General features: G+C 37.8%; 1 protein-coding gene across 2 annotated transcripts; it reads left to right on the forward strand.

Annotated features, from left to right (window-relative positions):
• Positions 1-2,739: 2,739 nt before the first annotated feature.
• On the forward strand, positions 2,740-13,530 carry lemd1 (LEM domain containing 1). 2 transcript variants are annotated; one of them, XM_060894020.1, is made up of 10 exons: positions 2,740-3,095; positions 4,099-4,210; positions 5,046-5,156; positions 5,859-5,920; positions 8,137-8,202; positions 9,824-9,907; positions 10,813-10,899; positions 11,085-11,177; positions 11,512-11,576; positions 12,933-13,530. In XM_060894020.1, exons 1-10 carry the CDS (start codon positions 2,901-2,903, stop codon positions 13,219-13,221), a joined length of 1,164 nt encoding a protein of 387 aa, XP_060750003.1. In that variant the 5' UTR covers positions 2,740-2,900; the 3' UTR covers positions 13,222-13,530. The 2 variants fall into 2 exon arrangements, with proteins under 2 accessions (XP_060750003.1, XP_060750002.1); XM_060894019.1 differs by lacking the exons at positions 9,824-9,907; positions 10,813-10,899; positions 11,085-11,177.
• Positions 13,531-13,869: the final 339 nt, after the last annotated feature.

Genomic DNA, 13,869 nt, shown 5'->3' on the forward strand with positions numbered 1-13,869 from the left:
ATACATAACCTGAACCACATTTTTTAAATACTTGGTAAAACCATCTTTTGCTGCTCCAAGCTTTGCACATTATTTATGAGTGATTGTCATCCATTCTTCCTAGCAAATGTGCTCCAGGTCCTTCAGGTTGGTTGGGGCTTGTTTGTTGACTGCAATAATTAATGCATCCTTAATGCTGCCTTTACCATGCTTCACAGTAGGGATGGTGTTAACTGAGGTATGGCCTTTATTAGGTAGGCACCATACATAGTGTTTTGCAACCCAAATACAGTATCTCAGACTTGATCACATCAGACCATAAGACAGTTTCTCTGGGTCACTCTAGTGCTTCAATATGGCACTTCTTCAGCAATGGTTTATTTCTATCCACCCTCCCATACAGTCCTCAATTATGCAGAGCTCTTGACATGGTTGCACCCTGTACTCTATAGCTTTATAGTGACTATTGCTTTCACTTGTGTCTTGTTTTTGCAGTTTGGAGGGAAAGCCTTGTCTATGTCATTTTGGGTGGTGTGATACAGGTTTCACTTTCTTTTTTCACTCATAGTATACTAGACATATACTGTGACCCTGTCTATTTAGATCTTTGGGGTGATAAAATTCCCTCAGCAAATGTCTCAAAGTTTGTTTCACGGACTGTTGAGTTGTGAAAAGATGTAATGGACCTATACATTTGACCATTATGACACTGCAACTGCCTGATTTATATGTATCAATAAATATCGGAGGGAACACTAAAGGTCTTTGTGGGCTGTTGCCTTTTACATCCTTCCCAAAGCTTTGACATCCTGCAAATTCCTAATGTAAGTCTATTGATATACAGTACTATATACTATGCAGTTTAAAGTTATTGGATAATATTCAATAAAAGTCTCATCCAAGATGGCAATGAGTCTGCATACCGGCAGGAGGTGAAGAAACTGGTGCTATGGTGCAGTCAGAACAGTTTAGAGCTAAACACCCTCAAAACTGTGGGTATGATTGTGGACTTTAGGAAAGACCCCTCAACACTACTCCACCTCACAATATCCAACAGCCCTGTGTCATATGGGGAGACCTTCAAGTTTCTGGGCACTACCATTTCCCAATACCTGAAATGGGAGTGCAACATAAACTCTATTATCAAAAAAGCCGAGCAGAGGATGTACTTTCTACGTCAATTAAGGAAGTATGGTCTGCCACAGGAGCTGTTGATGCTGTTCTACACTGCAGTCATTGAATCTGTCCTGTGCACATCCATCACCATCTGGTTTGGAGCAGCAAAAAAAAAGACAGGAACAGACTGCAACGCACAGTAAAAACAGCAGAAAAAATAACTGGTGCCCCCTGCCCACTCCCAAGGACCTGTACCATACAAGAACCAGAAACTGGGCAGGAAAAATAACTACTGACCCCTCACACCCTAGACACAACCTCTTTCTTTATTAGCAAAGTCCATCTTAGAATTCTAGGTGTTTCATTCTGCTTTGTTGCCCTGGTATGGATCTAAGCTGTTGAAATTATACTCAAATTTATGTGCCCAAAAGGCTACGCACTTCTAAATTTTGACATGCCGTGTCCTGTCTGATTTTCCTGCACTTTAAGTGAAGATATTCTAAGAGAATGTTACATACAGCAACACTTAATACAAACCCCTATATTGTGCAAGCACATGGGAATGAAGTTCATGATAGACGGAAACTACCATTTATCTTTAATCATATTTGTGGCTTCCGAACTGGTTGCAATACCTGACAGCCAAGTACAGACTTAACACATATCAATACACATCTTCATCTCTCACATGGTCAGAATTTAGCAATGATGTTTCTGGATGTGTTAGACACTTCATTTCATATACAAAATAAGGACACTGAAAGGAATGTTATGGTATAAAGCACATGTTGAAACCTTGTTTTGGTTAATAAAAACTGGAATAGCACAAAGGAGCAATATTTGCCAGAATAAAGTATTAATTAAAAATGACTGAAAGAATAAAAAGGTGAAAAGTCCTGAATCCTTTTTATTCTTATAATGCAAATTTAGAGCCTTTCATGCTGTCAGCCCTGTTTTTTTTTACACAATGTTTATGCACACTGTGTGGTACACAATGCCTCATGGATAATTGCGTTTTGCTTTGAACATCAACAGTCTGTGTTTTGGCTGCTGTTTGAATCAATCTGTATTTTATTTATTTATTTATTTTTCATAGCAGGGTTGGTAGTCAAAAAGATATGTTCCAAAAAAAAAAAATCTTCTAATAAATAAACAAATTATAAAATAATTAGATAGTCTGACGAAAGTAAAAGAGTAAAACTTTTTATAAAAAAGATAATTATATAATATATATATTTTTTTTAATTTAAAGGTATAGGTAAATTTATAGCTATAGGTACACACTATATATATATATAATTTAAAGTTAAATAAATAAATAAATAATTTTATACACACACACACACACACACACACACACACACAATATATATATATCCGAAAATATATAAATAGGCGTGAAAAAGTCCATCAGGCTTCATTCATGCTGCAGCGTCTCCGCCCTTTAGCAGGAGTAAATATTAACCCGTGAGGTGAGTTTATTGTGTTAATAACTAACTAACTAACTAACTAACTAACTAACCTTCGAGACAAAACATATTATCTAAAGAGAGTAAAGTAAATTAAGGTAAAGTAGCCTAGCTTAGCTCATCAGGCCTGTAACAGGGCGTCCTTTCTCATGACACCTGTTCTCTACACCACACCACACCACAGCATGTCTGCTAGCTATTCTGAGAGCTTGCTTTGTGGATTTGCTTGTAGGTGTTTGGTTACCAGGGGCTTAAAAGAGCAGCAAGAACACTTCAGTCCTCCTGCACCATTAGAGAGAGTTTTATATATGTGTGTGTTAGTAGTTAAGGTTTAATATGCCCGTGTTTGTAGAAAATGCCTCTCAGTTTTCTAAACAGCGCCTGAAGTCGGAGTTAATTTCCCATAATATTGAGCTGCCGCCTGCAGGAAGTGACAAACAAGTTTATCTGGAGGTTTATATGAAGCATATGGGGGATAAAAACACTACTGATTTCTCTAGTGATGAAGAGGAAAACGTCCGAAATGGAAATGTAAGTTGACACTAATAGGTGTTTTGCGTATTAAGTTCATGTTGTTTTATTTGTCCTGATTAGCGGTTTACTGACACTACATTAGGCTTCTTTATTAAAATGAGCAATGCGGGTTTTTTTTTTTTGTGAAGATTTTAAAAGTCGAGTTTATATTATAAAGATATTTAATTAGTTTTTGGAGGTTTGAGTTAAACAGTGAAATAAATGATGGGTTGTAACTTGTGTCCCTCTTTAACAAGATGTTTAACTATGTGAAGTGATTCAGATTCACCTCATATTTATTATACAATTTAATATCTAGCTTAAAAATATACTTGAGATGCAGTGAAGACAAAGTGCTTTGTAATGACACAGGAAGGAAAATGATTTGACATGGGCTCCATGGGACAACGTTTAGTTACCTGTCACTGTTGAAGCTCAAGGCCTGAAGGATGCTTAGACTAATAAATCTTCCCAATTGTCTGTTTAACACATTTAATATCAAATAGACTTTAAATAGTGAAACAAACAGCATAAAATATATTACATTCAATTACTCTGCCACTGTGGTGCAGAAGGTTCCTGCAGCTGTCTGTTACACATCCACACGTGTGTGTGTGTGTGTGTGTGTGTGTGTGTGTGTGTGTGAGAGAGTGTGAGAGAGTGTGAGAGAGTGTGAGAGAGTGTGTGAGAGTGTGTGAGAGTGTGTGAGAGTGTGTGAGAGTGTGTGAGAGTGTGTGTGAGTGTGTGTGTGTGTGAGTGGGGCATGGAGACCCTTGAACAAGGCTGGGAATCTGGGTCATGCTTCAGAAACCTGTTAGGTGTCGAGTTTACAGTTTATGATCTGCAGCATTATATTGCTGCTCTGAAAACATTTCAAGTCTGCTCACCAGTTACAGAACTGCATGACTTAAGTGTGATGTTTGAAACAATCCGTATAATAGTATTTAATTTAAAAATAAATGCTTATCCTTTTTGTCATAGTAAAATATTTGAATGGTGTATTGTGTGTGTCCCCACACAGGAAGAGGAAAAGAGAGGAGACGATTCAGACATGGTGGACCTGAGCTCACTGACTGATGAGCAGTTAAAACGCAAACTGCTTCAGTATGGAGTCAAAGCTGGACCGATTGTAGGTTAGTATTTTCTCATGTCTTAAACAAAATGCCCTAAATATAAATTTCTGTAGAGGTTAAACATAATTGTGATCAATGTCTGTGTCAATATGCACATTAATAATACAGCAACCGTATGGTGGTCTATGAAACCCTGCTGAAAGTCATGCAACTGAGTTCTGCTAAAAGTAAAAATGATTAAAAAGCAGCTTTTAACCTAAATTGTATTTTCTGCCTGTAATTATACTTTGATACTTCTGCATTACAAGTGTTTTTGTGTTCTTTACTTTTGAACCTTGCATATGTACTTCAATAGAGTGAAAAAAAATAAATCACTCTATTGTTTTAAATGCTGGTCTGCTTTTTTTTTTTTTTTTTGGCTTTTTTCTTTAAGTTGTTTTTTACACACTATTTGCTTAGTTACACACTATAGTTTGAAAGCTACTGGTATAAAGAAATACCAGCTGATGAACACGCTCTGTCGCTCACACTATAGAGTCAGCAAAAGAAAATTACCATGTGTCAGCAAAATAATACTAACAAAAATGTTAATTAAAAAAACTCTACAAAACCTGCTGTAAGATTAAGGTCACATGATACAAGAGTGACTCATCAAATGTCATGATGGACATTCAGACTGACCAGTGATGAGGATAATGTGGATAATATTTAAGATCAAAATAATTAACCTTTGATAAAGTCTGCTTAATTTTGTGTAATTTCTGTATATCGATTAGGTTATAAATGTAGATATGGACAAGCAAAGGTTTATTTCATGGCCTGGAAATTACACTGCGTTGGTGAATATCGCATGTACGGATCCTGACATCAAGTCTGTCTGTGTGTGTCGAGATAGCTACTACTCGAGCACTGTATGAGAGGAAGCTGCACAGGCTGATGACCCAACACAGTTTCAACAGTAAAGCTGATGCTGGGAAATACTCTGAAAGTGAAGAGGAGGAATCTGGTATGGATTTTTATTAAATTTAGTCTTTAAAGTATATTATTTACTGTTACTACTTTTTACACACCTGAATTTGGTTAATTGGGACTCATCCCCTGTACACTCTCTTGCCACTGTGTTAGGAACACCTGCACACTCCGTTATCTAACAGTGCAATGAAGGCAATCGTGCACATACAGGTGAAGAGCTTCAGTTAATGTTCAAATCAAACATCAGAATGTGGAGAAAGTGTGATCTCTGACATTAACATGTAGCATGTTTGTGGGTGACCAATGGACTGGTTTGAGTGTTTCAGAAACTTCTGAGTTGCTGTGATTTTCACCCACAACAGCATAGAGTTTATACAGAATGTTTTGAAAAACAGAAAAGTGTATAGAGTAAGTGAGGTCTGTGGGTGGAGATGCCTGAGGAAAATGGCCAGATAACATAATCACTCTTTACAACCGTAGAGAGAACAGAAAAGAATCTCAGAACACACAACACATAAACATTAACTGTGAACATTAACTGAAGCTCTTGACCTGTGTTTGCAGGATTTTTGACATTTTGGCTGATTAGGTGCACAAATTTAATTAATCATTCCAATTAAAGTAGATATTGAGTGTATATGATAAGTGCTAAAGTGCTCTAAATGTTCAGTAACCGTCGAAAAGTGGGGAGTCCATGGACATAACTGTTAAACTGTTTCTTTTTGTTGTCATACAGGATCCGAAGAGCTTGAACCAGAGAGTGTGTCCCATACTGGACTTAGTGTGAAGCCTAGTACGGTGTGTAATGTCTAATATTTTTCTGTACAATCCAAACACTTCTTTATCCTTTGAACGTTTTGATAATTTACTAAATTATTGACTGCAAAAACCACCAGCACCAACAAACTGACTGGCTTGTATAAATTCTTTAAATAAATGCAGTCAGTTTAGATAAGGAGGGGTATCAGATAGCTAAAACAACAACAAACATGGATATAAAGTTCCATAGAGTTTGTAAACAAAAAAACACGCTTGCACTACCAGGTTTGCTTGGAAAATAATCTGAAGAATTTTGCAAGCATATTATTTAAGAATTGGATTGATGAGCTAAACTGTAATTCTTATTATAATGGATTGACTGTAAAATATGGTTCTATTAGACTAAACAAAAACTTTAATATGGTGTAACTCTGGAAGATAGCTAGCTGATTTATTGATAGTAGTGCATAGCTTGACTTAAACCCTACTAACTAGTTGGTAGATTTTAAACGGTCTTCTGAATTTTATTATAGTGCTTTATTAGGAACGCTGTCCTGTTGCGCTCATAACAGCCTCAATTCTTTATGGCATTGAATCCACAAATTGTTAGAACATTTCTTGATATTCTGGTCCATGTTGACATCATTGTGTCAAGCAGTTCTTGCAGACGTTTCAGGTGCATTTTCATGCTACAAATCTCTCATTCTACCACATCCCAATGGTCCTCTATTGGATTCATATCAGGTGACTGGGAAAGCCAGGGTTTGAACACTGAACTCTTTGTCATGCTCATGAAACCAGTTTGAGATGACTTTTGATTTGTTAAATAGTGCATTATTATGCTGGAATTAACAATTTTAACATTTATCCAATAATTTTTGTCTTTGTTGTATGTTTAAAAAAAACACAGTTTTGGGGATGACAGTGGACACTAAAAAAAGACTTGAATGCAGCATTTTATGATTAGTGTTTGAAAAGCTAGGCTAACACAGTTTCTAGCGGTTTTGCTATTAATCATTTTATCATAATTATACCTTATACAGGACTGTTAGATAACCTGTCTGTTTTTAAACTCTGGGTGAAGGTCAGGATGCTTGTCCATAGTAGGCTTGGTATAATTTGTGGTGTTATTTTGGAGGTATACACCTATGAGTGGTGTTTTGGAACACTGTAGTTCCCTGTATTCCCTACAAAATGCCTGGGTAAAAATCAGAGTATAGTGTAAACAGAAGTCTACAGTAATGGCTAGTTGGCATCAAACATGGATTGTTTAATTTGGGATTAATTCCCTTAAACCCCAAATCATCCCTTGGAGTTATACTGTATGTTGTTAAGCTCACAAAAATCACAACCTAATTTTAAAGCTTTTTGGACTGCACTGGTCATTGTGGTCTATGCAGTTAGTATACAGCTTATGTATCTGGATACCACAGCCATCGAAGGAGCATTTGAAGATATCAATACACATTGTGAGTGTGCTGTCCTGACAAATAATTATTGGAAATGGTGTATTTGTAGTCTGTTCTATTAAAAGCTCACGTATAGAAGTGAGATTATTAACCTTCCTATGGGGAAAAGTGCTGTTTACCCTGATTCAGAATAAACTGCTGCAGGGCTGTAAGAAAAGACTCGTAGCCCGGCACCAATCTTAGGAACAGTGGTTAGAAACCTGTAAACTTTAGTAAATCACAGTGAGCAAATTGGCAGTGAGAAATCCTGTGTAGCTGAAAAGCACTCTTTTTAAACTCTCTCATTTTTATTAAAACAGTTTTCTAGCGCATTATTGAGTCTGTTTAGATGTGGAATAGCAGATCTCAAAAGCTGTTAGCTGTTGTGGAATTTAGTTAAGCTCCTTGACATACTCCCTCCCTGGCTTTGTGTTTTAAAAGGAAATGTGTCAACAGACAGAATTAAATCAAGGGCACTCGGAATGAACAGTGGAAATGAGTCTCATCTGAAGTATTTTTTAAATGATTAGCAACATTTAGAATAATTGAGGATGCATTCTGAAAACCTGTCTATGCTTTTTCACTGTCAAATGTATTTTATAGATTGATCAGAATAATGCTGTAACAAAATTCTTTCTTGGAATAAAGTCTAAATACTTTCTGAATGCACCGATTATAATGTATTAATTTGAAAAACAAATTTAAGGATAAGAATTGTTTGTTATTACAGTACATACTTTGACCACCTTGTGGTTGGAGATCTTGCATAGATTTAATGTGCTTTCTGCTAATTTTGTACATGTGTAGGTGGGGATGAAGTATCAGAGCAAAGAAACATTTTATCCTCAGTGCTTTGTACCCCCTGTGAGACAGGTATAGTATCAGTATTTAAATATGGCTTAGTAAAGGGAAGGATTCCACTGCTCACTTTATCATTGCTCACTCACCAACATTTTGGATTCGATTTGTCATTCTTCCTTTGAAACATTAATTCCAAGTGTTTTTGGTATTAAAAGGTTCTGCTGGGAGAGAGTCATTTATTTATTTCACTCCTAACTGCCAGGGACGGTGGGTGACACTTGTGCATACACACATTTCAAATGCAGTATTTGGATGACTGATTTCTGTGTGTTTCCACCAAGGAGCTTGTGCACATTACAGCAGTTTGCACCATGATAGCTTCTAACAAGACCAAAGCTCCCCAACAGTGAAGCAGGGCACAATGTGCCCTGGCATGAGGTTAGATTCACTGAGAGTGATAGCCACTCTGTCTCCCTTACATGATGAATATTATTATGCTTGCAGGTTCAGCCAGGCAACTCTGGCTGTTATCGACATCTATTGAGGATCAGTGATTGCAGCCCCATTGCAGATTGTGACCTTGCTAGGCATGCTGGAGCTGCAGGCCTTTAAGAAACACGCTGTCCAAACTGCTATGAAGCTGTCCTTATCAAACTAATGGTGCCCAAGCATTGGTTCACAGTGGTAGATGACATTCCTCAGTAGTAGAGGGAAAGAATCACTGTGGACACTGTCACCTTTACCATCTGGGGAGTGGGGTTACTGACAGCAGGTTGAACCTCAGGATAAGAGCAGAACATTTGTACTTTAGCTGAAATTGAGGTCTTGTTGCTGGTCCTCAGACGTCATCAAATGCTGGTCCCTTCAGACAACATTGACTGAACGCTAGATCAACTATCAAGATGGCACAAGGTTAATTGACTTGCATACAATTTCCACAGTTGGGCTTATCCACGAGTTGCCTTAATGAAAACCGCTATACAGTTGGACAGGAAATGCACTTTCAAGACTGCATATATGTTCAGGAGAGTGGCATTTGAAACCAGAGGTGGGAGACGTTTAGCTAGACCTCTGTGCCAACCCGTTACAAAGTGTGCTACTCCCTGTATGCCCTCACCCCTGACTAGCTCACTGTTGTATGCCCTTCCTCCTTTACCACTTTGAGGCCACCAAGATGACCAACAAGGCCTTCATTCCCAATGGAGCTTCTCAACTTGGCTAAACAGTGGCAGGTCCCCATCAACACTGCTGTGCTGCTTCAGAAAATCTGTGCTGTTTATGCCTTGGTATCACTATGCAATTTCTCTAGAACCGAATAACTTTTTTTTTTTTTTTTTTCTTTTTTTTTTTTTTTTCTTTTCTTTACCACCAGACATGAAACTGAACTTTAAACCTACTACTACTACATCCTACTAATTTCAGACAAACATTTTAATCACTCGTTATAAGCTAAAACAAATTAACTAGAATATAATGATATTTAGGTGCTGAGATCTTTTTGCATGAAATAACAGATAGAACCTTATAATGCTAAAGTCACAAATTGTTGGGTTTTATGTTTGCTCTTTGGGTTAAAGGATTTTTGTTTCAGCATACTAAGTTGTGTTAATTATTGAGCTTATGTTTATGTCTGTAAGCAGAGAATTCGCCAATTTAATTGTAGCTGTGACTGAAGTAAATATATGGATTTCAGGGCAGGAATCAAGAGAGGTCATTGGAGAGCAGCCAAAGCAGCTTTCTGTCATTCAGCATCACACAGCTTGTGGAGGAGGGGAGTGTCTGTCTGTGTGTGTGTGTGCGTGTCTGTCTGTCTGTGTCTGTTTTTCCGTCTGTCTGTGCGTGCGTGTGTGCGTCTGTGCGTGCGTGCGTGCGTCTGTCTGTCTGTCTGTCTGTGCGTGCCTCTGTCTGTCTGTCTGTCTGTGCGTCTGTCTGTCTGTGCGTGCCTCTGTCTGTCTGTCTGTCTGTGCGTCTGTCTGTCTGTGCGTCTCTGTCTGTCTGTGCGTGTGTGCGTCTGTCTGTCTGTGCGTCTGTGCGTCTGTCTGTCTGTCTGTCTGTCTGTCTGTCTGTCTGTGCGTGTGTCTGTCTGTCTGTCTGTCTGTGTCTGTCTGTCTGTCTGTCTGTGCGTCTGTCTGTGCGTGCGTGCCTCTGTCTGTCTGTCTCTGTGCGTGCGTGCCTCTGTCTTTCTGTCTGTGCGTGCGTGCCTCTGTCTGTCTGTCTCTGTGCGTGCGTGCGTGCCTCTGTCTGTCTGTCTCTGTGCGTGCCTCTGTCTGTGCGTGCGTGCCTCTGTCTGTCTGTCTGTCTGTCTGTCTGTCTGTCTGTCTGTCTGTGCGTGCGTGCCTCTGTCTGTCTGTCTGTCTGTGTGCGTGCGTGCCTCTGTCTGTCTGTCTCTGTGCATGCCTCTGTCTGTCTGTCTGTGCATGCGTGCCTCTGTCTGTCTCTGTGCGTGCGTGCATCTGGGCCTCATCTAGCTCTGTGCGTGTGTCCGTGTCTCTTGTCTGGCAGTGTGTTCGTCTCGGAGAGATGGAGAAAATACTTGGAGAAATACTTGTTTTGCAAGTATTTGAATTTTTTGTTTAGAAATGTTACATGTTGGTTATCCTTGTTAATTTTCTGAAAATTTCTGAAGATTGGTTTGTGGTTTTTGAATGAGAATTATAATCTGAGTAGCTGTATGGCTTGCAGATTGAGAACAGACTGAGTCCTCAGTCAAAGTCTGCAGAGAATGGGAGAAGCTGTAGCCCCACACCAGTGGCATGCAAAGCACAACGGGTCAGTAATCCTATTAAGTATGTGGGTAAACAGACTCACACACACTGGGATCAGCTGAAATTATAGGCTGCAGCTTATAAATATTTATAACTTAAAGTCTATGTGGATGTGACTGTTTAAGGTAAAATGTGCTTTGTTTTTAAAGTCTATGTTGTGTATTTTTTATTTATTTTTTTTATTTCCAGCAGCTCGACAAAAGCACAGCAAATGCGTCTCTCTATCTGACCCCTGAGTATTCACCTCTTCAGAAACAAACTACTTCAATAAATCCAGCAATTGTAACTTAATACTTTTTTTTTTTTATTTGGCTCTCTCCTCACACTCTGGTGTGCGTATTTGTATTTGCACTGAATTTAACTATAATTTTGAACCTTTTGTGATTTCTTTTCTTTTTAATCCCACTCACCTTTACTCTGGTTCATCTCTTAACCATCCATTGCTAGTGCACTATTTATAACCACGCTGGTTCTTTCACTTTTATTTCTTATTTGGTCAGTTGCAGGAGGTTTGATGTCCACCGTAAACTACATCTCTGTCGCCACTCCTAAATTTTTTTCCTCTTAAATTGCTTCATGTAATTCTTTTGTTTTGTTTTGTTTTCCTCTGTTATAGGAAACTGTAACTGATGTTCTGATGGAGATGTTCCCAGACACTGCAATAACTCCAACTGGAATCACGTGAGTCCAGCCAACAGAAATTCACTGCAAACCTTATTACTTATTCTTTATAGAAATTCACTGCAAACCTTATTACTTATTCTTTATCATTAAAGTTACAATGTATATGACCTTTTTTTTTTTTTTTTTTTTTTTTTTTTAAAGTAGGGGAGACAAAATCAAATGTAGTGTTTTCATGTTGAATGCAAATGTAATAAGAGGTGAAAGACTGGTTAAATATACTTCAGAAGAGGATCAACTACACTTCAATATAGTTGATGAAATAGACTAATTATGTACTTTTAATCTGAAGTACTTAATTCCATTTAAACTGACACACAGAAGTCTAAAAACATTTGTAAACGATTACTGTTCTTTCACCTAATACAGTATATTGGAGTTGAATATAATCTTTTGTTTTTAATTTGAGGGTGTGTACATCCTAATCGAGCCAAATGTGTAGAAATTACAGCATTTTTCTATGGCCAGGTGTGTGTTAACCCTTCATTATTTTATTTGAATCTGCAATTGAATTTTAATTGAATCTGAATCTGAATTTTAATTGAATCTGAATCTTAATTTAACTGCAATTTTAATTGAATCTGTTGCTCTTAACATAGAACAGTCAATATAAAGAGCTGTCACTGCCTGTAAAGCAAGCCATCATTAGGCTGAAAAATCAAAATACAACACAGTGAAAATAAAACAAGGAACCAAATCAATTATTTGATATATTCTTAGAAAGAGAGAAGGCACATGTGCACTCAGAAGCACCATAAAGCCCAGAGACTGAAAATCCCCTTTTTAACAGTCAGCCAGATTAAGATCATGAATATGATCCTGAATATTCCCATGCATACATCCTATGGACAGAAGATTAAATTCACACTGTAGCATGTGGACATTGACCTGAATATACTTCAAAAGCAGCAAGACTTTTTTTTAAGACAAAGACATGGAATGTTGGGCAGTGCAGTAACTGAAGACGGCTTCAATAATTTCACCATCACCAGGGATGTAATACCACCTAGTGTCTGCAAAGGATTTGCAACCAAGTATTAAAGATGACAGTTGAATTAGGTTTTCCATTAAAAATGTACCACACATTAAAAGGTCCATAATGCAGTTTCCCTGACTTGGATGTAACTCTTCCCCATTTCACTTTTGTAATACTGAGGAATCATGAGCAAATTCTTGACTTGGGTGCTAAGATGCATACTACTCTACTAAACATCACTACACCATTGTCACTAGCACCATCAGTGTCTTTGCTATTTAATACTGTTTAAGATGGTCTTGAATTCTGTCTCATTGTGTACACTGTGAGGTTAATGCTAGAAGAACAGGGTTTCATCTCTTTATTTTCTTACTCTTTAGTGCCACCAAGAGACGGTCTATTAAGGGAGCAGCAGGTCGTCCTGTACAGTTCAAATATCCAGATACCCCACTGAGTCCTGTCACACTGGAGAAATTAGAGCTCCAGCAGCGTCTAGTTCCTCTGTGGGTGCAGATTGCTGTGTTCCTTTTGGTGGTTGCCTTCCTATACTTCATTTACATATTGGTGGAAGAGCCACTGGAGAATCCTTTCAGTGCATTACTGCAGGGTCTGAGTCAGGAGGCAAGGAGCGACGATCTTGCGTTTGTCTCTCAGGACACACACACTTGATATTGTGTATGTGGGGTTTTTTTGTATTGGACTTACTTGCATAGAAATTCATGGTAATAGCAGGGTTGCAGAATTCTCTCAGTTGAGGCTGAATACATCTAGATGCATATGGTATGATCTGTTGGTAAGCTTTTAAATGTTATCTACTTTCTACTCACTTAAGTAGGATCAATAAAATGAACTGGTGAGGTTTTGGTTGGAGAGCCACAGGGACCCATGTCTTATTCACAGGAGTATTATAATTTAATTTGCTTTTATTCTATTGCGTAATATTTTTGAATAAATAAATGATTTAATATATCTGAGAAATGTTGGTAATAACTTTTTTAATTTTTTTAATTTCAGAGCATGTTAAACTTTGACTGCTTTTAAGTTTTCATTTATGAACTTGTTTAAGCTTTTTGATTAAAATGTCGTCTTTCTATCTAAATGCTGATGAACAAGGTCACTTTTTATTACACAACAGCAGGTGGCGCCCGCGTGTAGTGTCGCGTTTACGTAACATCAGTGTTGCCAGGTTCGTGTTATTTAATATATTTATGATTGTTGTAAACTAACAGGTTAAATAGTGCAGGGAAAAAAACAATAAATGCACAAATGTACGTTTTCTAATTTTAGAATCTACATAAGTAAATTTATCATGAACAC

The sequence above is a fragment of the Tachysurus vachellii genome, chromosome 19 (assembly GCF_030014155.1).
Source record: "Tachysurus vachellii isolate PV-2020 chromosome 19, HZAU_Pvac_v1, whole genome shotgun sequence".
Lineage (NCBI taxonomy): Eukaryota > Metazoa > Chordata > Actinopteri > Siluriformes > Bagridae > Tachysurus > Tachysurus vachellii.